Source organism: Hippocampus guttulatus, chromosome 8 (assembly GCF_054856545.1).
Source record: "Hippocampus guttulatus isolate MCC_2025c chromosome 8, RoL_Hgut_1.0, whole genome shotgun sequence".
Lineage (NCBI taxonomy): Eukaryota > Metazoa > Chordata > Actinopteri > Syngnathiformes > Syngnathidae > Hippocampus > Hippocampus guttulatus.
Genome location: NC_141268.1, coordinates 8960655 through 8985907, shown reverse-complemented (window position 1 = coordinate 8985907; position 25253 = coordinate 8960655). Strand labels below are relative to the sequence as shown.

Here is a 25253-nt window from a genome sequence, read left to right as displayed (position 1 = left end):
TTTCTTTAATAAAGACAGATATAGGAATACAAACTAAATGAGTCTCCTTTGTTCGTTTTTCAAGAAAACGTGCATTAAATGGTTAAAATTAATTTATGTTTCTTAGAACGCCATAAATCGAGCCTTTTGCTTTCGTCAAATGCATTTTATGGAATTCATAGTTGACATGACCTAAAGCTGCCACAAAACCACACATTTACCTGAACTGTACGTTCAATAATATCTTCCAAAACGGCTTTGTTTCAAAAGCTCTCATAGTTGAAAGTCCAAGCGGTGTCTCTCCCGGTCTGTTCTGCTAACTTGTTGAATGTATCGAAAGTGACAGTGTAATTCGTGCCACATCGGACTGTGTCGTGAGGAGGTGGAGGCTTGATGACACCATCAGGCATAGAAAGAAGCGCATACACATACACTTTGAGCAAGGAGGCTTCAGAAAGGCGCAGCGTGCTCTTCGCTTTACACTCATCGACACACACACACACACAATAAAAATAAAATCAAAAAGTCAGAGTGTAGACGGCACAGCAATCCTGCCCTCCCCACCGGACAGACGATAGTAGCCTCTCTCTCTTTGTCTCTCTCCATCCATCTAGCAGCCTGGATGCGCTCTGCTCCTCGGAGGAAGGAGGAAGCTGTCGACCCGTCCGCAGAGGAGGTGCTGCCCGCCGCTTCTTTTTGCTGGATGGACCGCCGTCTCGGCGCTTTCGTCCCGGCTCGGATTTGACGCCTATCCACTTTTTGACGGTGAGATAATCGCTTTTTTAATACCAGACTGAGCGCGCGTTAAGGTGATGGGAAACTTTACATTTTGACAACTGGATTTTTAAAAAATGCCATCATTTATTTTTTCTTCTTTTTTTTTTTACCCACAAAGATGACCAAAGCAAATGGTTTCTGCATCGGAAATGCTTATTTATATTTACATCAAGCTTCAACTGGTTGTGAACCTTAACTGAATTGCCACGAGTCAAAAAGAACATTTTCTTGAAAAACTAAACAAAACAGAAGTGGCAGCACGTTATGAAGCAGTTAGCACGTCTGCCTCAAAGGAGAGACGTTCTGGTTTCAAATTTCAGTACTTCCAGTGAGGAGTTTGCCTGTTCTGCATTGTGCTTGCAAATGGGACTTAAGGTTTAGCCATCCACAAATGGGGCAGAACTGTTTCATGGTTCCAACGTCTGCCTCACGGTCACGAGGTTCCGGTGTTTTACCCGGTTTTTGTCCGGGTATTTCCTCCCACATTTCAAAAACATGCATGTTGGCAACACAGAAGACTCCCGTGGCGTGCAGTGAGGTTCATGACTGATGAGGCACTACTCCTGTTAAGTCAGGTAGACAAATACGAACTCAAAAATTGAAGATTAACCTAGATTTCTAGTTTGATCTTCATTGAAACGTATGTTTTGAATAAAGTAAAATTCATTCTTTTAAATATTTGTTTTAAAAGTTATTTGTTTCAATCAATTCCACATTGTTCAACTCTATATCAAGAAAAGCAAAAGAGTCTTTTATGTAAGTTCATTGTTCATTGTTCAGCTGTTGTTTTGCTTGCAGATCTCTCTTTAAAAACACACACACACACACATAAAAACATACATATAGTATTTTATGAAAGCCCCAATTACAAAATTACTTAGGTGTTTGGTGTCATATCTGCCTGTCTGATATTTCTAGCAAACCAGTCTGTGGCAAAGTCGGTGAATGATTCAAAGAGTTAAGATGAATTTATTTGAGCCAAACACATGAATACAAGTGAATGGAAGAGATTGCTAGGGACTTCCAGTTAAAAATGGCAGATAAGTCAGCATGTCGTTGCTTTTTCTACGCATTGCGCCATGTCTCTTGTGTGAGTGCACGCGCCAAATGAGTCGCAATTCTTGTATGCTTGGTCACTGGAGACCGAACGTTAAATGCCTCTTTTTACTTCTTGCCCACACATTTAAACAGGAAATACCAAATCAGATATTACAATGATAAACTAATTGATCATTCCTGGATTGAAAAGACATTTATCTGATAGACATAAAATGGAACATAATTTTTTTTTATAATTATTCAGTTTGCTTGTTTTGTTTTCATAAGTAGAGAGTGGCCAGCAGGGCGCTGAACTGCCTCACTTGCCTACTCTGACTCCACATACCTGGAAGACTCAAATTGTCTCATGTGAATGATTGTTTGTCTACATGAGCCCAGTAATTGTTAATTATATTGACGGTGACCAGTCCAGGGTGTGCCCTGCCTCTGCAGCTCATCAGCGATGCTAACGAGGACATACATGATCGAAAATGATGGATGGATGCCCATTAGTGTAATAAAATAAGGCAGCTGCAGCACTGAGTAGTGATTGGCACATTTGCCTCACAGTTGAGAAGCTCTGGGTTTGAATCTCAGCTCCGGGTATCCTGTGTCGTGTTTGCATGTTACTCCTCGTTTTTGCAAGGGTTTACTTCTGCTACTACGTCTTCCGCCCACACTCCATAAACATTTTAGGTTAATTGAAGTTTCTAAATTCTCCTTAGGTGTGAATATGACTGTAAGTACCGGTAGTTGTTTGCCTATAAATGCTCAGCAATTGGCTGGCAACCAGCCCATAAGAGACCCTGCGACTCTTGCCAAAAGTCATCTTGGATAGGCTCCAGCTCGCCTGCGACACTAATTTGAATTCATCTGTTTTTGGATCCTAACCCTTTGCCAACAAAACTTGCCTGTTCACTGTTTTTGCGTTTTCTGAAATGCTGTAAGATGCCACAAGATGGAATCAAAGCCCCATCGAATAGCCTAAACTGCCACACAATGGTGTCAAAAGTGTTGAGGAACTACAGTATGTTGAAGTGATATCTCTCCTCCAAGGTACAAATGCCTAGAAATTTTTCGAGGGGCCTCAATTAAAAGGTTTGTTGCTCTAAACAACAGCGTTCACTCTCTCTCCCCGAGGACGAGTTGTTCTTTACTCGACTTGCTCTTCATATAATGAAAACAGCACACTACGATCATTCTACTGAGCCGCTGCTGATGGGGTTTTTTTCTTTTTACCCCCCCCCCCCCCCCCCCCCCCCCCGCCCGCCCGCCCGCCCTCATCCTGAAGATGTCAGCTGATTTTGTGGAACCCTAAAGGTGAGGAGCACTTCTTCCAAGACTCACCATGGCTACGGGAGTCGCCGCGTGGCTCCCCTTCGCCCGGGCGGCCGCCATCGGCTGGATGCCCGTTGCCAGCTGCCCCATGCCGGTGGCGCCACGAGACCACCGTCGCCGACAGGACGAGCTCATCATCCTCAACGTCAGCGGCCGTCGATTCCAAACCTGGAGGACCACTCTGGACAGGTACCCGGATACCCTGCTTGGCAGCTCAGAGAAGGACTTCTTCTATAATGAGGAAACCAAGGAGTACTTCTTTGACCGAGACCCAGATGCCTTCCGGAGCATCCTAAACTTCTACCGGACTGGGAAGCTCCACTTCCCGCGGCACGAGTGCATCTCCGCCTACGACGAGGAGCTGACCTTCTTCGGCATCATCCCGGAGATTATCGGCGACTGCTGCTATGAAGAGTACAAGGACCGGAAGCGAGAGAACCTGGAGCGGCTTCAAGACGACCAGGAGGAAAACAAAGACGTTAAGCTACCCCACATGAACTTCAGACAGACCATGTGGCGGGCGTTTGAGAACCCTCATACCTCCACCATGGCGCTGGTGTTCTACTACGTCACTGGCTTCTTCATCGCCATCTCTGTCATTACCAACGTGGTGGAGACGGTGCCGTGTGGCTCCACCCCTACTCAGAAAGACATGCCGTGCGGCGAACGCTATACGGTAGCGTTCTTCTGCATGGACACGGCTTGTGTCATGATCTTCACGGTGGAGTACCTGCTGCGCTTGTTTGCCGCGCCGAGCCGCTATCGCTTCATGAGATCTGTGATGAGCATCATCGACGTGGTGGCCATCCTCCCGTATTACATTGGCCTGGTGATGACCGACAACGAGGACGTGAGCGGTGCCTTTGTTACGCTGCGGGTCTTCCGCGTCTTTCGCATCTTCAAGTTCTCGCGCCACTCACAGGGCCTGCGCATCCTGGGCTACACGCTCAAGAGTTGCGCCTCAGAGCTGGGCTTCCTGCTCTTTTCACTCACCATGGCCATCATCATATTCGCCACGGTCATGTTCTACGCTGAAAAGGGCTCCAGCTCTAGCAAGTTTACCAGCATTCCGGCATCCTTCTGGTACACCATCGTCACCATGACCACGCTGGGGTAAGTCATCAACATCACATACTCATTGTGTCGAACAATGCCAGATATCACCGACAGCCAACTTCAGTGCCGGCTGTAACATTTTGGCCATCGTCATGAGTCGGTGCTAGCGAGAAAGAAAACGAAGTTGATAAGCATTTAATGCATTTTTATTTTATTTTTTGCCAATGCAGCAGTTGCCCAACAGTCAGCCATTCGGCCGACCGTCACTACCTTTACAGGTGAACTTAACTTGATCTGCTCTAAATTTTTGAACACACATGGCCAATTCTTCACTCTTTGAGCACATTTTGCACTGTTTGCTGTTACAATCTGCCAATAATACATTGTGACACTCTAAGCTCAGTGGACACTTCCCTATGATAACAATCTTTTCAAAGCCTCACATTTTCACGACTTGTTTCCCATTCAGGCTGTGAATCCAGAATCAATTTGTATGGGTTGTAATTGTACCTTTGCCGAAAAACATGTGATAGTTCAAAAAATGAAAAATTCAATTTATTCAGAATGGTCATCAAAAAATGAAAATGTCAATTTATTCATAATGGTAAATGGAGTTCACTCATGTGGGGCTTTCACTACACTATACCTGTATGTTGTCTTTACCAAGCCTCACATTTTTGTAAACATAAAGGAGTGCACACCGTTTCGCGAATGTCGCCGCGTCATACTACGAAAAGGTTTTCCTTCTTAGTTGAAGACAACTTACTTTCACCACCAGAATCCCTCCTCATACACTGACCAATGGCAGAACCCAGGATGTTTTTTACACTTTTGATAACGTTTTAAATCCATTGTTTTCTGTGGTACCAGCTAAGCAGCGGAAGCTAACCTGGAAGGATTTGTCTCTGTGGTCCAACATCCACATTCGAAAACTCACTTTATACTCGGAGTAAAGTTACAACTGATTGCTTAACATCCATCCATCCATTTTCCGAACCGCTCGATCCTCACTCGGGTCGCGGGGGGCGCTGGAGCCTATCCCAGCCATCTCCGGGCAGTAGGCGGGGGACACCCTGAATCAGTTGCCAGCCAATCGCAGGGCACACAGAGACGAACAACCATCCACGCCCACACTCACACCTAGGGACAATTTAGAGCGTCCAATCAGCCTGACATGCATGTTTTTGGAATGTGGGAGGAAACCGGAGCACCCGGAGAAAACCCACGCAGGCCCGGGGAGAACATGCAAACTCCGATTGCTTAACAGTTTAATTAAATAATGCTCATTAGTAGGCATTAGCCAGCATTCATTTTTTAACGGCCAATTCACATCTCAATTCGAGTCATCACTGATTCGTAATAGGATGTTTTGAGGTTACAAAAGATTAGCAATAAAAATGATAGATAATAAATAGTATTCTCAAAATCTATTGACATACATAACATCATCTACAAATGGGGGCCCATTTGTCCGTTCAGCACTTCAGCACAAAAGTTTGCCCATATCTGCAAAAAAGCATATCCATGTGTTTCTCAATAGAATTGTGCAAGTATACTTTAACTTTATACAATGTTATCAAATTTCCTTACACCTCCACAAATAACAGCCATTTTAACACATACTCTTACACACTAATGAAATAAGATTTTATTTTTTTTTCACCCTGGTGACCTCCCACAAGTAACATATTTACAGCCATGGTGTTCAGTGTAAGAAAACAACTGCTTTGTGAGGAATTGATTTAAAGGCATCATAAAGTCCACCGCACTGTGTTTTGAGGCTGAAGGCAAAGAGTTCCGGGAGGCTTCCTCTGTCACATTTATTATGATTCAACACGCTTAATATTTCACAAGCTCGCCGAGCTCCACGGCCGTGACCCATGGGGTGAACGAGAACGTGCTGCTAAAGTTTGGCAGCGAGAAATGAGAATCATAGTCCCCACACCTTCTTTTAATGAGAGTCAATACAAAATATTATTTCTAAGACATACCATTTTGAAATGGACCTCATTAGGTTGTGAAGGTGTGCCAAATGAAGTGTGTCCTTCCAATTTGATTTTGGGATATCGATCTTATCGATTTCCAGGGGGATTCTTTGTTAAACATCTGTATATCAAAAGGTAGGTAGAACTAACTATTAGACATGCTTCGGAAGCAAATCAAGAAATATAATTCATGGTTGCTAGTTTTAACCACCCAGGCATCTGAAAACTCTGCTGGAATATTTTTTCTATTTTTAATTTTCAATTGATATCCCAGGAGTCGCTGATGGTGTAGTGGTACACACTCCGGACTCGTGTGCGGGCAGCGTGGGGTCGGTTCCACACTCAGTGACGGTGTGATTGTGGGTGTGAGTGGTCATTTGTCTCTATATGTGCCCTGCGACTGACTGCTGACCAGTTCAGGGTGTAGTCTGGCTTCCGCCTGAAGTTAGCTGGAAGAACCTCCAGCAACCCTGTTCAGGATAAGCGGTGTTGAAAATGGATGGATGGATGAAGTGATTTTCCACTGCTGCCGCCTCCATTCACACACAATATAGGGTCCAGGACACGAGGTTTCAACCACTAAGCCCTGTATGGCTTGCATTTGTAAATACAGTGAAACCTCCAATGTCCATAAATAATCAGTAATTGGTTAAAAAAAAAAAGATTGTGCAATAAAATTTACTGCAGTTTACATTTTTATCCAAATATAGAATTCATCGATGGAATAACCTATAGAATAATTGAAGCAAAAAATTACTCAATAGTGATAGATATAATTACAGTAAATACACGGATTAAAACACCTCTACGCCATTATTGTATACGAATCAAATGAAAAATACTTGAACATGCCGTGCTGTGCCGAGTGTTGACGTGTTCTCACTGCACTGAGTAAGAGTTAATTACTTGACTTTTACACCTCAAATCTTGATATGCCATGAGCATCGTAAACTAAGAAACCACACTCGCGTTACATTACATTTATTCTATATTTGAATAAAGTACAAGATCATAAGAATAATTACTAGCTCTAATCTCTGATAGCCAGAGGCTGAGCTGCACTGTACTTGATTACAGAATAGCATTTGGCTCGAATTCCTTTACTTGATGTGTTCCATTTGGGAAGTCTGTGAGCCTCTGTACTGCAGCGAATATTCCATCTCCCCCAAAATAGGAATATATGTTACGTTATAGACAAATGTCTGATGCCATGGTGGTACACTTGCCTGACTTTCGTGCAAGCAGAGTTGGTTCGGTTCCCTTTCAGAGATAGTGTTGATGTGAGAGTGGATGGTTGTCCATCTCTATGATTGACTCACGACCCGTGTATGGTATAGTCTTGCTGATATCCTTTTCCCAAAGTCGGATGGGATATAATCCAGCACCCAGCGGCTCTTTCCAGGATAAGAAGAATAGAAAATGGGTGAATAGACATATGGATGGAACTGTGCACCATTAGATTGCACTGTATTGCTCTATTGTTTTGAGTGGTCCATGTAACAACAAAGTCTGTCTCTTGGCAAAGTTGCTGCTGTTTACTGGAGTGTGCCAATCCCCTCTTTTACTGCATTATTGAGCAACTTTAACTTTACGATGCCACAAAGCAAAACTAGGTGGAGGTCCAAGTTGTTATTGGGCTGTAATCATGCCCACCAGTCCAGACGGGGCGATCCGTCACGCCGCGCCTCATTTGGTCCGTAATGAGAAGCACGATGTGACCTTGTAACTTTGCACAACTGGAACTCTCCGCGGTGCCCATGCTTGTTTTTTCTGGATCAAATAAAATGTCGGTCATGATCACTATAAGAGAAACGAGATGAGCTAGAGCTGGACGATTAGCAGGGGTTTACTGTACTGGGTCTTCATGTTTGGTGCAGTTCATTTGTCAGGTTGATTTTTCTTAAATAGATTTTCTTTTAAAAGCCGCCGTTAGTTGAAAGCACGTCCTTGCTGACATGTACTACTTACGCTATCAATCTTGCTGAAAACAAAGTGGATGTAGTCTTCAAAAGCAACATAATTGAGTGAATTTCCCAGCTGCTCTAGCAAATATATATTTTTAAAAAGCAACAAGTAAGTTCAATTCCTGCTCAGGAACAGACAACATGAGCGCAATCATTTTCACATTGGGTTGCGTATGACAAGAAAGTAGCCAGTGAAAGGAGACCACAAAGGCAGTCGTGCTGAAAAGCAGGAAAGACACGGTGCAGATTTAGAAGTTCCAAGTTGGAAACTTTTGACCCGAGGTATGTGCTTCCAAGCTACAAATATTTTGCTGAACTCCCCTTGTATCACCTGTACACCTTTACATAAGGAAACGACCAAAAAGACCTAGAGAGCTGGAGGAAATACACGATTACAGTTCAATGAAAGACATGGATCAGCTGAGCCATGCAGTTTGATGACACATTTTATCAAGCCAAGACAAGTCAAGTTTTTGGCATTTTATGAAGTTGACTTTTTTAAATTTAAATTTTTAACTGGGTTATTTATTATAATCATGCTTATATTTATGTTTTAACAAAAGGAATTATTTTTTTCCCTAGCTAAAACACGTGTTCGCACATGATTTGGAATTACTTCTGTGGAAGTTGATGCAAGTTAATGCTGTGTTAAAAAGTGAAAAAAAAATTAAAGAGGAAAATTGTTTTTGCATAATGTATCCATCCAGCCCTTTTCTAATCCACTTATCCTCACGAGGGTTGCGGCCGTGCCTATCCCAGCTGTCTTTGGGCAGTAGGCAGGGGACACCCTGAACTGCTTGCCAGCCAATCGCAGGGCACAAATAGACAAACAACTATTCGCGCTCACAATCACATCTAGGGACAGAATGTTCAATTAACCGACATTGCATGTTTTTGGAATGTGGGAGGCAACCAGAGTACCTGGAGAAAACCCACGCAAGCACGGGGAGAACATGCAAACTCCACACAGGATGGCCAAAGCTGATAAAAATTGGAAATCGGAACCCAAAGCTGAATTTGCGGCTCCCTTTAGTTGAAGACTGACTGAATATGCTTGTTCCACACTGTTGGTACATGTGTGCCTGCATTGTAAAGGACTTTTGTATCATGCATTTAAAAAGAAAATAATACGTTAAAAAAAAAACTGAAATGCCAAGGTGAAACCTCTGTGTAGAATCGTGATCGACAAACAATGTCTTTAAGTGAATTAAGCATTATGTGCAAGATACAATAGAGTCTATCGAAATTCTCTGAAAAAAAAAAGCAGGTGCATTGCCATCCAAGGACATCTTCAGAAAAATAATACTGGATGCACTCTCAAGGCTCAGGCATACAGAGAGACAATTTGACAAAAAATCATATGTAGGAAATCTTGCAATCTGTTTTTTAGTATTCATAGTATGAAGGTGAGATTCTATTTCGACTAATGTAATTTCATCTTCTAATGCCAAATTTAGTTCCGGCACAGCCCCCACAAAAACTGATAATAGCTATATCCTCTCAGTATTCTGTTGCTGGCAGCACACTATTTTCCATCCGCCTTTGATGGTAATAACTAAAATGTCGTTGTCTTCTTTTCTTCACTAACTTTGTACTGCTGTGATTTGATTTGATTTATTTTTCCCAAACCAATCTCCCAAAGCTAAGGTATTCAAAGAAAAACAGCAGGTGGTGTAAATAAAAATTAGTCATGGCTGATGCTTGGAATTAACAGCAAGCCCTCCGATGATGCCCATCTGCTCACGGAGGATGAGTTCACCAATATGTTCATCTGCCGGTACAATATGTATTCAATGTGAAGGGAATTCTTGTGACTACAATTCGGTATATTCCTGGATTAAAAAAAAAAAAAAAAAAAAAAAAAAAAAAGAATTAAGATGCAAATAATGTCAGTTCTGAGATTCTGGGTTCTCCTCATGCTTGCATGCGTTTTCTCTGGCTACTCCGACATCCTCACACCCCCCAAAATCATGAGTGGCAGGTTCATTGAAGACTAAAAATTGTCCATGATGTGAAAGGTCGTTTGTCAAAATGTGCCCTGCTATTGAGTGGCGGCCATTCCAGTGCATAGCGTGTTTCTCTCGCCATAAGTCTTGTGGGATTGGCTCCATCTCATCCAAGATCCTGCTGAATCTCACGCGAGCAAGCACTTGGTGACAGAGGCGAGCAAACCAAAAAGAAACCTCGAACAAAGCCCAGTCTTTGTCAAGGGACCGTCTAATATGGCTGCTTGGGCTGATTTGAGTGTGTGTATGAAAAAATCAAGACAAAATACGGTTATTTTTTGTCTGGTCAAATGTTTTTTTTTCTTTTCAGGCAGTTTTTGATTGAGAGTTTTTCACTTTCTTCAAGCATTCTTTTTCCCAGAAAAACCTTAATAAGGTAGTGTAACTTGATATAGAAATTTTAATACTGGTGGAGTAAGTTGATCTTAACCCTATAATGCCATTCGTATCATATTTGATACATTTAGTTTCATTATGTAACTCATTCTTTGTAGTACATTAAATCATCTGTATCAAATTTGATACTGCAAGTACAAAATATGATTTTCCCAAAATGTTCCGTTTTTTATGTAATCTACAGAATGCTTATAAATGTGATACAACAAATATCTAAAACAAAATAATACGGCAAAAATATTTTTGTGGATTTTGTTTTAAGGGTTGATGAACATCTCAGTTCCCAAAAATCAGATTTTTCTGGCTTTTCCTTGATGGGTCAGGCATTAAAGGGTTAAAGAAGAAAATGCCATAATTATACAGGTGACGGTAATATATGTATGATATATTTACTTGTTTCAAGAAATAAAGTCAAAATGTTCCGTTTTATTGGCAGGTACTATTGCTTAAACGAAGATATGTTTTAATTATTGCATGGCTTTTACTTTTTTTTTTTTTTAGCTCTGTTTTGACAAACTTGCAGTTTTTACTTTTCTAACCGCTTTTTTTTATCCGGGGCCGGGTTGCGGGGGCAGCAGCTTTAGCAAGGAAGCCCAGACTTCCCTCTCCCTAGCTACTTCTTCCAGCTCTCCCGGGGGGATCCCGAGGCATTCCCAGGCCAGCTGGGTGACATAGTCTCTCCAGCGTGTCCTGGGTCGTCATCGGGGTCTCCTCCCGGTGGGACATGCCCGGAACACCTCACCAGGGAGGCGTTCAGGAGGCATCTGAATCAGATGCCCAAGCCACCTCATCTGGCTCATCTCGATGTGGAGGAGAAGCGGCTCGACTCTGAGCCCCCCCCGGATGACCGAGCTTCTCACCTTATAATTGACTATAATTATATAATATTATATATTATAAGTGCACCTCTGCATAACATTGTATAAACATTGAAGAAAACCAAAAAAGAAATAAATAAATCTGCTGACTAGCTTTACTGACGTTGTTCATACTCCTTGCCTACGCTATGACAATCTGAGTGCCACTGCCACTTATTGTAGTTGATGTGCAATTACACTTTATTCTAGTATAGCAAAAAACAAACAAACAAACAAACAAACATGCTCCCTGCGGTTACCCTGGTAACCTTACTTGATGGGCCCACCCCACTATAGGGGTGTTTACACGGCACACATTTGCTCCGGCGCTGCACCGATGTATTTTGTTGCGATATATTTTGCACCGCAGCAAATTCTGTGGAGCGTTCACACGTACAAAGCCGCTGAGCGTGTCTGCACCGGCACAGCGTCGGTGCAGCCCCACTTGCGTTCACACGGCAGTTTCTGCAGCGGAGCAAAACGACAGAAAACAAATGAGCTGTCGTGTTGGTTCTTTTTAAAACGTATACACAACTCAAGCGACTACTGGACAGGCACGTCCTTCTCCTTCTCGGTCTCCGTGCCTTCTGCTCGAGAGTGACCGCCCCCGAAAACGTAAATCAACGATGACTTCAATGACACTCAGAAAAGCAAATACGTAATGCGCCAAACAGAAAATCAAGAGAGGAAATCACAAAATAAATTATATGGGGGGCGGGGGGTTGTGGACACACAACAAAGGAACAAACTACACAAACAACTCCGAGGCAGTCCAGTCTCCTACAAAAGGAAAGATGTTACCAGCCAAGTCTTGTGTCGTTATTGAACAAACACATGACGGAAGTCCGACAGAGCGCGAAAGCAACGCATTCTCGCCGTACGTAAACTCTTATTTGCTCTGGAGCAAATTTAACCCAGTTGCGTTCACACGTGCAAATTTACATCGGTGCTGCTTCGCTAACAAGCATTTGCTCTGGAGCAAATTTTTAAACCACCTCCTTGAGGTGGATCAAATTTGGTCCGGTGTAAGCTGTTTTCCGGGGCTACGCCGGAGCTAATTTGCACGTGTGAACGCTCTACTGGGGCAGCCCCGGCGTAGCACCGGACCAAATCTTGCCGTGTGAACACCCCTTATTTGAAAAGTAGTAGCGGAGTGAAGGTGGAGGCAAGGGTTGGGTCTTTCCACAGGGTTAAATCAAGCTCAGGTGTCTGATTAAAAGACTTTGCATTGAACAAACATGAGGTCAACTCCTGTGGCTTTCTGCCGGTTGCATAGCCTGCTTGGTGCAGCATGAGTTTGTAAAAGACTGATTTTCCTCATGATTCTCCACCAGCTAATTTGACAGCATTCGCTCAGTTTGAAAAGCCATTTCGACTGCAATCTGCTAATTCGATACGTGATCCAGGCAATTCCTGCATGACAAGTAGTACTGCGAGAGCGTATGTTCGACTGAGTCTTTTACACCTCAGAAGACACGATTAACCCAATAATGAGAAAATATTAATGAGGTGTGCAGTGAAATCTGACTTGATTTGTCTAATTAGAGTGGGCCTCCCAGTTGTAGTTCTGGACGTGAGGTTTGTTCTGTAGTGACAAAGTGAGAAAAAAAAATGTTGCCATGCATGTAGGTCATGTTCCCATCGCTGCCTTAATCAGTGGCTATATATAATCCGCTTTCTTCTGAGAGACTTTTAAGATGGCCTCCCTCTGTGCGTTTGCCTCGACGTCTCTATTAGACTAAGTGGACCGGGCCTAGGGGCCAGCGTCAAAAAAAGGGAGACGTTTATTGGACCTCCTGAGTCAAAAGGAATAGCAGAGAAGTAAAATGAGAAAGGCAGAGTGACACTCATTGTCCTTAAATGTAGCTTCCCTTTGGCTCTTAACTGGGAGGGGGGGAGCCTTTGGCGTTTCGGATATTGCTAAACAAACATGGAAGTAAACAACAAGGCGCTCAACGGGGACTTTGTACTGGTAAAAGGGAAATTGAATCTTTCAACACTTAATAAGCTTTTATTGCCTTTTCCTCCCTTAAAATATTAGAAGTATGCTTGTGCTCTGAGACCACAGAAAGCAAAACACTTAACTGCATTACCGTACCATTTTTTTTTTGTAAAAGGGATTTATTGACTTTTCAGTAACATTTCCAAACAACTACTAAAACAAGGAAAATATTTCATTGAATGCCATCAAAAGGAGTCTTCAATAATCTCAATTTTTATGCGAGAGCATTAAAGTTTCTTTCTTCTCAGGGGTTGTGTAGCTATTCAGTGGCATGAATAACTAACTGGGTAGCTGTGTCACCTCGTTGAAACCCGAGGTCAAAATGTGTGCTGCTTGTCGGAAAGTGGAAATATTCCTGCCTTTATTGGGCCAAGATGCTCTTGCAGCCATTTTGTCAGGATGCTTCTTTCTAATAATATGTAACACGGTGCCAGTGTTATTTCATTCCACACCAAAAATTCATTTGAAATAATGTCATTATTGTAAAACTGTCACACTTAGGTGGCCGAAATGACCCAAGCTTAATTGCAGAGATGCTACACATGATCGCTTGTTATATCTCTGGTTGCCCCTGGCATCTGTCTGAGCAGCCTTTAGAAAGCTTGTGAATCTCCACTCTTCAGACATGAGTGATATGCCTGAAGGATCAAGGCCAGAGGAGGCGCTATTGAGGAACTTAAGTCAAGGAAATTCTGGTCTATTCTAAACATGATCGAAATTTAAAAAAAAAAAAATCTTCAGAGTCCCTTTGTGGTTGAGAATTTGGAATTGAGAGCTGCTTTTAAGCATACGCCTTGTGTGACTGCTTGGCCTATTTGGTAAGGCTTCTGACTTTGGATCTGAGGGGTCTGAGTTTGTTTGTGGGCCAGGTTTGGGCTTTTAACTTGGGAACAGGAAGGTCAAGACTTTTCAAAGATGGATGCCTGAGGGGACTCCATTAAAAACCTTCAGCTGTATCCTTCATGAGAGTGAAAAGAAGTCCATCTTTGTCTCCCTTTGTGGTCGAGGTTTTGGCTCTTGGCTTGATAACAGGAATCTCCAGACCTCCTGTTCAGAATCAGGTCTTTGGATACCCCGAAGGTTGAAAGCTGCTGTCAAGTAGACGTACTTCATGTGAGTGCATGGTCCAAAGAAGCTGTTTGAGTTTGGATCAGGCGATTGAGGGTCCGAGTCATTTTGTGATTGAGGTTTTGGCAATTGACTTGATAACAGGAAGGTCGAGCCCTCCTTTTATCACGCTGCGAGGTGGACCCCAAAAAGCAGGCAGGAGCAGGGTGTATTTGAAGAATTGCATTTAAAACAAAGAAAACTAAATCCCAAACAAACAAAGTCCAAAGTATCAAACAAAACCCATGACTAAAGCTAAAACATAACAATGAACTAAACATAACAGAAACTAAGAGCAAACAGCAACACACATGACAGTAGCAAGAAGCAACAATGACCCGACACTGAGTGTTCAGGCTGCGAGTCCTTTTAAAGCCCTAATTAGTTATGACCAACAGGTGTGCAGCTTCCGGGAGAGCCCTACAGTGCCACCTGTTGGTCCCTAAACCGAATCATGACAGTACCCCTCCCTCAAGGGACGGATCCCAGACATCCCAAAGTTGTCCAAAAGCTTGCCTCGCCGGGGAACAGGAACTAAAAGCGACGGCAACCCTTGCCTCGTCGCAAAACGGGAACAAACGCGACGGCGACCTTCGCCTCGCCGAAATACAGGAACTATAAGCGACGGTGACCTTCACCTCGCCAGGGAACAGGAGCAAAAGCGACGGCAATCCTTTTGGCTGGGCGTGGCCTGAGGTGGACGGAGCTCGACGTAACGGGGGACATGGAACAGCCGGACGTGAACAGGGGCTCGGCCTGACGTGGGCGTGGACGTGGCACGGCTCGTCGTAGACGTGAATGCGACTCAGCTCCAACAGACACGTGACGAGCCTCGGCTCAACGTAGACGCGGACGGGGCTCGGCCCACCGTAGACGCGGCTTGACGAGACGAAAACAGGACAGCCGCATCCCCAGCGCTGCCTGAAAGGGGAAAGGGGTGTCGGCCGCAGACGCGCTCCGCCAGGCACATGGTGGAACAGGGACCAGTCCTTAGTACCTGCGGGGTCCAGGTGGTCGGGTCATTCTATCACGCTGCGAGGTGGGGGTGGACCCCAAAAAGCAGGCAGGAGGGAGGAGCAGGGTGTATTTGAAGAATTGTATTTAAAACAAAGAAAACTAAATCTGCGAGTCCTTTTAAAGCCCTAATTAGTTATGACCAACAGGTGTGCAGCTTCCGGGGGAGCCCTACAGTGCCACCTGTTGGTCCCTAAACCGAATCATGACACCTTTGAAGAATGCATGCGAGTGATCTTTGAGTATCCTGAAAGTTGAAAACTGCTATTAAGTACATGTACTTTGCGTGGCCTGATGGATAAAGTGCATGACTTCAGATCAGAAGATTACGGGTTGGATTACCTTTGATGTTGATTTTTTTGGTTATTGACCTGGAAACAGGAATGTATCAGGTTTGTCTTTCACTACAGTGAAAAAAAAAGTGTCATTATGTCTTTGAGTGCCTCCATGATTTAGGTTTTGGAGGTTGTCATAGTAACAGGAAGCCCAAGACCTATTAAGGATCAGAAGGATCTCAGGGTATCTTCTATTCTGGAAGTACCCTGCAGGCTGGATTCTGCTGTCAAGTACATCTACAGTACTTGGTGTGACTGTGTGACTAAGTGCATCTACACATTTTTTTGGTCTCTTGTTTTTCCTCATCTTGCCACTCAGCTAACTGTATAAAAGCCAGTCTTCCCAATTTATGTACACGAGTGGCACAGTGAAAAAGGAATCTGACGTTGGCTCAGAAGATTCAAAGTCCCACCATGATTGAGGTTTTACGTTTACAAGTATTTGTTTAAACCAACTGAGATCAGGTTCTAATCAGCAGAGGAAGTGAGAATGTAGAGGCCTTTTGATAAAGACAGGTATATGAGGCAAAGTAGAATGAAGGCTAAAAAGGATGTGAGCCCTGCAAGGAAGTAAGAGCCTTTATCGCCTCGTGGCAAAATTTCCTATCAGCAGGGGTTGGCGTCAGGGCACAAAGAAGAACCTTGAATGGCACCACGTGCTCTGTTTTCCGGCTTATTTTTAGTGGCCTGGCCCTTATCTCACAACACAGGCGACAAAGGGTTTGACTGGGTACAAGGTATACTGTAAAAAACAACTGATATCTCTCAATGCACTGTGATGGAAGATACAGAAAGTCATCATACAGTTAGTGAGACCAGATAAACAAACAAGAGATTAAAAAAATTAATTAATTGAACTTTTTTTTTTTTACAGTACTCTTGGAAGGATCAGTAAATGAGCCTTCACTCACGTTTCTACCCTCAATGTACTCAAAGTGCTTGCACACTGTAGCATCAGGAGGAACTAGGCTTCAGATTTTCCTCAAGGACACTTGGGCATGGTCACAGGTGCTCATGATCAAACCCATAACCTTTGGTTTAGGAGACGACAACTCTCGCACCGGAACCATGCCGTTCTCACTCTCAGAACAATTCTGTCTTACAATGGAAACATTGGAAACATCTCAGTGCTGTATGCCATTGCAAACTGACTTCCACTACAAAATATTGGAACATAAATACAGCACCAGCTGTGTTTTTAGATATTTGTTTTCATTAGATCCTGCAACTGTACCTAAGACAAGATTCAGTATGTGTGGACTGAAAGTTGGCTAATTGAGCATTTTTCCTCCCTTTCTGTCAAAAGAGCAAAGGCCTGCTGATCGGATGGTCCTTAAAGATTATCCTGAGCGATTACGCCGTGATGTGGGGTATGCTAAGGGTATTTTTTTTTCTTCCTCGCTCTGCTAATTAAATGGTCAGGTCCAGTAATTGTAAATAATAAAACGGTTCAGTATTTACAATAACAAGTCATCCCAAGTCCTAATGTGTGTGGTTCTGTTTAATGTTCAGGTAAGTCTTATTTTTCAGCTCTCCAAAACTGGAGCGCCCCCCCCCCCCATTCCTGTGATGTGCATATAATTTACGTGTCCGTAATGTGACACATAAATTTGAACAAATAGAATACATTTCTTAAAAAACAACTGAAGAATATGCACAAAGATAAGCTCATATTTAGTGCCCCACTTTTGAATGGCCCGACTCAAGATTTTTCTCACAGTACAAAGGGAGAGAGCAGCTTGCAAGACTGTTTGTGATGATTTCAAATTGCTGGGTTTTTTTTTTTTTTTTTGAGCAGTAAGACTTGGCAATGTACGCCCGCAGACGGCAGATTCTCATATCAAATCAGGAAAAATGTGTTTGTTCTAACTCAGCACAGGGAGCACATTTCTAGGTTGTCCATCTTGTAATATTTAAAACCACATTCACTGACATTCAGGCTTTTCAACAGTCATTTATGGAAACACCGATTCTACAATAAACCAAATGGATCCACGCCGCTGTTTCATTTGTTTACTGAAGGTTTTTATTTTGCACTGTGCAGTTTGGGGAAGGAAGAGAAAATTAAAGCCATAAAATTCAGGTCATGTAAGGACATGTTCATGATTAGCACTCAACCACCCTTTTCATCCAATAATTTACTTATTTGATGAAAGCAAGGACGGTATTATGAATGATATGATATGACAAGACAACAGTATTAAGTTTTATTTCACTTTCAGTGTGAATGGTTGATGATTGATCAGCACCGTGGGATAGTGTTAAGAATTCTGCCTCACAGTTCTGAGGAACGGGATTTGAATCTGACCTTGTGTAAAGTTTTCCCCAAGGGACATTTCAAAAATGGCATGTTAAGTTCAGGGAAGACTAAATTGTCTACAGATCTGTTTAAACACTTGATTCTTTTCATTCATTTGAGACAGCCATATACAGTGGCACCTCTACTTACGAACTTTCAAGCTACGAAAACGCCTCCGCATGAAAATATTGCTTCTTGTTATGGAAGAAATTTCAAGATACGAAAGTACTGCTAATCACAGCTCTGAGTTTTCTGAACGCAACGTACTTATAGCTGCCCTGCCATTGGCTATTACCTAGCATCATCCTGGTATCCCATTGGCTGAGAGGAACCTCTACCGTATGTGCCACCGTATGCAGATAGATAAATAGTGTCTGTGTGTGTGTCTGTGCAGCGTCCTCATCATTCGGCCCTCGGGTCATGAAGCGTTTCGATAGTTTTACGTGAATGTGAATAACCCAGAAAAAATGTTCACCAGTCCGGCGATCGCTCACTATGCTGATGTTTGCCTTGGACATTTTTGAAGGATTGTTTAAAGCCAACAAAAGCAAACGTCCTCAGATCAGTTCTTTACACAACGCCATGCAAAAACCACTTTTGAGAGAGAACACGAACTAAAGAGGGTAAAAAATGATGAGGACGCAGTTAAAAGTTAAATGACCATCATTTTTATTCTTTATTCTTTGTTTTTTACATTATGCACAACTCTCATTTATTGTGCAAGAATCTAATTGTAACATGCATTTGGTACATATTTTGATGCATTTTTTATGCTTTAGGAAACATTTATGTCTGAATTTAGTGGGGGCTTGGAACGGATTAGGGCATTTACATGGAAAATGCATCTCTACTTAGGAAATTTTCTAGTTAAAAAATTTCTTCCACAACTAATTAATTTCGCACATAGAGGTACCACTGTAACTGTGTCGTGAGAGTTGATGGCTATATGCGTTTTAAAATGTTTGCAAAATGCCGTACTAGAGTGCCAATGTCGTGATTAGAGGCAAGCTACTTTTAATGAGGGAATCATTATATATTGACAAACAGCTGGGCTAAAGATTGGCCACTTATTTTATTGGCGGAGACAGAATCCATTTCATTTGTCATCTGGCACATTTTTCAAAAGCCTTCAAAGCGCCAATTTTTTTGACGCGTGATAAACTGCATCTGTGGAATTCACTTCACCGGCTATCTAATCTATTTGGGGAGTTTCAAATGTCTGGAGTGTGAAAACAAGGAACAAATTCTCACCGGAGGGACATGAAATCCCCCCTCAGGTAGGACTAGCAACCACAAATGAATTCCAATTGCTTCTTCGTTGCCGCGCCAAGATGTTTGCAACAGCGCACGTCGGGGGGGGGGGGGGGGGGGGAAGTGTGATTTATGTCTCGCTCTCAGCCATTTGTTTTCTTCTGCTCGATGCCCACCATTTAGGAATGCGCAAACCCAAGCAGAGCAAAACACAATCACAAGCGAAGTGCTTCGGCGTAAAGGAGACCATAAAAGTTGTGTAGGTTAGAGTTGTTGTATTAGCGAGATTCATGAAAACGGCAACAGCCCGCGACAGCTGTTCATTTTTACTTTCTCACGCCTCGGCCAGCAGATTGCTTCTCTAATGAGCAACAAAGTGATAATGTGTCATGTCGGTAATATTGGGTGCCAACAATGAAATAATACATCAGCTTGTCACGGTGTCACGCTGCTGTGTTTGGCTGTGGACCAACTGGGATGTGATGGACTTTTAAACACAATGTGCTGGAACTTCATGGTCCATTTATTGCTTTATAATGAGACAATGAAATAGTCCTATTTGGATATATCGTCAATGCACTGAAAACCGATGTGTAATCCAAAATACTATAATCACCACAAAATTATTGACAAGGTGCTAGTGATATGTATGGTACAATTTTTAAAAATATGAGACCCTAAAAATCGGTCACGTGTGCTGGCTACTCTTGTGTTGTGCTCAAGTGTTTACGGTTCAGCAATCCCCACACACACTTAATTGTGTGTGTGCGTGTGTGTGTGAATGTATGTGTGTGTTTCACCAATCCTCCTTTATTTGCTGAAAATCTCACTGATTTGCATTTTTTGGGTCCTTTCTATCACACTCTAAGACACACAATGGCACAAAAGTCCTGTCTAAATAGACGTTGGTCTCAAGGAAGTATTGTTGAAGAGATACATCTCAATTGAGAAACAATCTATGTTAATCGGGGAAGGGCTAAGTTTAGCCTGGGTTGTTAGTGGAAAGGCTTCGTCATGTGTGAATGTCCACTTCAGATCCATCTTTTTTTTCCGAAATCAAATGACCTGTAAGCCATCGGACAGCCATTTGAAAAGTCGCTTCCAAACTAAAGTACATTGTATGTTGCTGTAACATTCACAAAAACTGTACATATAAAACAATGACAACTCACATAAGATAAGATAAGATAAGATATCCTTTATTTGTCCCACACTGGGGAAATTTACAGTCTACAGCAGCAAGATTGTGGGTAGAAAGAAGAAAAGAAAAACAAAGTGTTTGCATTCACAAAATAAATGTTACAGTTTCAATGTACACCGTTCAAATAAGTGCAATATAAATATAGATATACTGTAGATAGGTGGCTGTGCTATTTACAATTGTTTTTCACATCATTTTATTTTTATTCAGCAGCCTGACAGTAGTCGGTAGGAACGAGCGGCGGTATCTCTCCTTCTTGCAGCGCGGGTGTAACAGTCTCTGGCTGAAGGAGCTACCTAGTGCTGTCAGGGCGGGCTGGAGGGTGTGGGAGGGACTGCCCATCATAGCTTTTAGCTTAGCAAGCATCCTCCTGTTGCCCACCTCCTCCAGAGTGTCTAGGGAGCAGCCCAGGACAGAACTCTTGTTTTGTGTTGAGAGGGAAGACATTTCATCTGTGCTGTATGTTTTACATACAGTACCCATTGGGTTCAATCTTAAGGAAACATGGTATTCCCTTCCACTGCTATGCAGATGACTGCCAGATCTATGTCCCACTGAGCAAGAAAGACGACTTCTCATTAAGGCCACTCCTATCCTGTCTGGAAGAAATCAAAACCTGGATGGCACATAATTTCTTGAAATTCAATGAAAAGAAGACAGAGGTGATATTGTTTGGTCCCAGTGGCCCTTGTACATCCCATCCTGTAGACTTGGGCCCCCTGTCTCCTTATCTTAAGTCAACAGTCTCAAACTTGGGCCTTAATCTTAGACAGCTGGCCAAAATAAAACCTCTCCTCTCACATGAACACTTTGAGACAGTAATTCATGCCTTTGTCACATCCTGGCTCGATTACTGCAATGCCCTTTACTTTGGAGTCCGCCAGTCCTCCATTAAGCGCCTTCAGCTGGTCCAGAATGCTGCTGCTCGCCTCTTGACTGGTACTCGTAAGAGGGAGCACATAACTCCTACTCTGGCATCCCTTCACTGGCTCCCCATACATTTTAGAGTTATTTTCAAGATCCTCTTATTTGTTTTCAAATCTCTGAATAATCTCGCGCCACCTTACCTCTCTGAGCTCATCCGCCCCTACACACCTGCCCGGCGCCTCAGGTCTGTGGACCAGACATCATTAGAAGTACCAAGAACTAAACTCAGGCTCAGAGGGGATCGAGCCTTTTCTGTTGCTGGTCCCTCTCTCTCGAATGACCTCCCACTGAACATTCGGCAAGCCTCCTCGCTGCCCATCTTCAAAACCCTCCTCAAAACTCACTTGTATTCTTTGGCATTCGACTCAGCATGACTTAGATTTGTTCTTGGTTTTACTGTTTGGTGCTTTCTACCGCCTTTATTACCGATTTGTTTTACTGTTTATTGTGCATGTTAAATTGCTCCATGTACAGCACTTTGTATGCAGCGATGGCTGTTTGAAAGTGCTCTATAAATACAGTTGACTTGACTTGACAATAAAGTTTATCCAATCCAATCCAAACTGGCCCTCCTGACCAGTCGCTCCAGTCTCTTACTGTCCCGGGCCGAGATGCTGCCTGACCAGCAGACAATGCCATAATGGATGGCCGAAGCCACCACAGAGTTATAGAAAGTCTTAAGGAGTGAGCCCTGAACCCCAAAAAAGCTCAGTTTCCTGAGTAGGAAGAGTCGAATCTGTCCTTTCCTAATCAGGACGTCCGTGTTAGTAGAACAGTCCAGTTTATTGTTTAGAAGAACACCTAGGTACTTGTAGGAAGTCACCCTCTCTATGTCCATACCCTGGATGTTCATCAGTGCAGGTGAGGACTGTTTCCTGCAGAAATCCACAACCAACTCCTTAGTTTTCCTAGGGTTGATCTGGAGGTGATTCTGCTGGCACCAGTCCACAAAGTCCTTCGTCAGTCCCTTGTACTCCCGATCGAAACCATAAAGGCAAGAAATCACATGCCTCTTTAATGACCAATAAATATTGACCTATTTTTGGATCCTGATCCCAAATTTAGTCTACTGAGCTATTTTGTGCCTCCTGCATCCCCAACGACTTTAATAATCCATGTGTGACCACCATATGACCCCACCCATAGTTGTGCTGCAGTCAAGGAGGTACTTTCAAGAATATTTTCATGATGATAATTATCCAGCCATCCATCCATTTTTCCGATCCGCTTTTTCTTCACAAGGGTCGCAGGGGCGGTGGGAGTGAGAGGGGGGCTGGAGCCTATCCCAACTGTCTTTGGGCAGTAGGCGGGGGACACCCTGAACCGCTTGCCAGCCAATCGCAAGGCACACAGAGACGAACAACCATCCGCGTTCACACTCACACTCAGACTTCGGGACAATTTTGAGTGTTCAATTATGCATGCATGTTTTTGGAATGTGGGAGGAAACCGGAGTACCTGGAGAAAAGCCACGCCGGCCGGGGGAGAACATGCAAACTCCACACAGTAAGGCAGGAGCCGGGATCGAACCCACAACCTCTGCACTTTGAGGTCGACGGGCTAACCACTGGACCACCGGCCGCCCGATGATAATTATAGAAAGTAATAATAATATGTGACTGAATTGATTTTTCAGTGATTCAAAGGGATTGTCCCATGCTGCTGTCATATTCATTAATAAAGTGGGATGACATCCGCGACACTTGTTTGCGCAGCACAGACTACCTTGATCAAATCCACCAAAATCGCACTACACCACCTGCACCACAAAGTAGACCTGCCTTTGGCTGGTTTATTTTTTAGCCTACTTTCTGTCACCATGTTGTCAGGTGCGTGGAATAAAAACAAAAACAAAACACCCTTGGTCCGCCGTAACGCCTTGCAAGGTGCAAGGTGGCCTGCTAAATTTCCCAAAACTGTCAACTACGTATACATGTCCCGGGACAAAAATGAAGCTAAGCCACAGCTTATATGCCGAGTGCACGTGCATCTGTCTCCCAAAATAAAGCCCCGAATGGTGAGTGAGTGCACTCAGGCTTTTCTTTTTTTTTTTTTGTCAGTGCACACTTTACTTCCATGAAATCTGCAATCCAAATTACTGATTGGCTAATCATTATGGGAGATTGGAACAATCTTCTTTGAGCTTGGCATCTCAGGGGAGCTAAACATGCAATGGACGTTCATCTGGAATTTGATTATCTATTAACTTTTCGCCCTAGAAGAGTATGTAGTGTCAAGGTTACAGGAAGTAGTTGCACGGACTGTTCACTTCATTTTAAATGTTTTAATTATCGTGCGATTGGTCTGGCGCCCGGTTCAAGTCATCTGGGATAAGTTCCATCACACTGGCGACCCTAATGAGAACAAACACGGTGGGAAATGGATAAATACCGGTTGTAATATGAGTGAACTTCTTTGTACTAACTTGAAATACGACAATGCATATAATACAAATAGCTAACGAGTAATAAATGTTCAAGTTTGTCATGGAAATGGCTCCACGAGATCACGAGCTCCATTACCGGACTCTGATTAAAAAGGTTTGATTGGTTTTGTAGTCCTTCATCTGAAATTTATGATCCTTAATATGTCCATCTGTCCTCTGCTAAAACTCTCCTGTGGCCACTTTTCAAAGGAAATACCCTCTGCTCGCTGAGTGTGTGTCCTAGTTTATCAGGCACAGTGTCAGTATCAGCACAATTGGAAATAAGTAAAAAGCAAATAAGAAATGGATAAATATTAATTGTAATATTAGCAAAATCAAACCATGTCTGTCATAAAGCATTTTTTTTTTTGGATGGTGCAAGCACATTTTTAGGATCATTTTACAGATGGGGATGTCTTTAATTTTCTAATTCCAACCCATATTTATGTATATACTGTATTTCCACACAGCTTTTTAAAGGGCCTCAGAGACTTAGTCCTGGAAAATCTTGGTTTTTTTTCCTCAGGCAACCTTGTCTAATCCCCAAAAAAAGAAGAAAAAAAAAAGAAAAAAAAGACGTCGTTAACTATGTACAACAGCAGCAGTTTAAAAGCTCAAATCTAATTTCCAGTGTTGTCAATGTACCTAAAACGTATCTTCCATAAATGTTGTGCTGTGCTTTCCCTCCCGAAGAGTCACGGGACAGCTGCTGCCTATCCAAACTGACTTTTGACGAGTGAAGCAAGGTGTACATTGGACTGGTTGCCCCTCAATCGCGGACAAACAACCATTCATACCCACATTCCGCCTTGTGCACAATTTTGAGCTTTTAATGACCCGAACATGCACAATGAATGTGAATGTGACTCATAAATTTGCTTTTTTTTCCATTTACTGTATTTATTTTGTGATTGTGTGTATTTTATTTATTCTTTAATTATTCTCTCATGACTCTATTAACTTAAACTTCTGCTCCACACTTCCGTAATAGAGTGAAAATGGGTGAAAGTGCGAGTATTTTAGGCATATTACAGTATGCCTCTACATGTTCTACTTGCTCCCCTAAAACTTCAGGTTGGCGGCCGCTGTGCTCTTTATCAAAAGAAGTTAGTCTGGAGCCCCGCCTTCCGTTGACTGGTGACCAGTCCACTGAAGACCCCATTTAACTCGCCAAAAGGAATATACTGTATTCCCCCTTACTCACAGCTCTGAGGACAAGCGCTATCGAAAATGGAGGTCTGGATGGGTAGCTGCGATTAATATGATTAATCACCATGCACTGCAACTGCACTGGAA

General features: G+C 42.9%; 1 protein-coding gene across 2 annotated transcripts in view; it reads left to right on the top strand.

Moving 5' to 3' along the window:
* The first annotated feature begins 413 nt into the window (after positions 1 to 413).
* LOC147201042 (A-type voltage-gated potassium channel KCND3-like) overlaps positions 414 to 25253 on the top strand; it is a 58826-nt gene continuing 33986 nt past the window's right edge. For both annotated transcript variants that reach the window (XM_086118577.1, XM_086118576.1), the window contains exons 1-2: positions 414 to 744; positions 3086 to 4245. In XM_086118577.1, the coding sequence (XP_085974703.1) occupies positions 3143 to 4245 (1103 nt within the window). In that variant the 5' untranslated portion in view covers positions 414 to 744; positions 3086 to 3142. The remainder of the gene's footprint in view (positions 745 to 3085; positions 4246 to 25253) is intronic.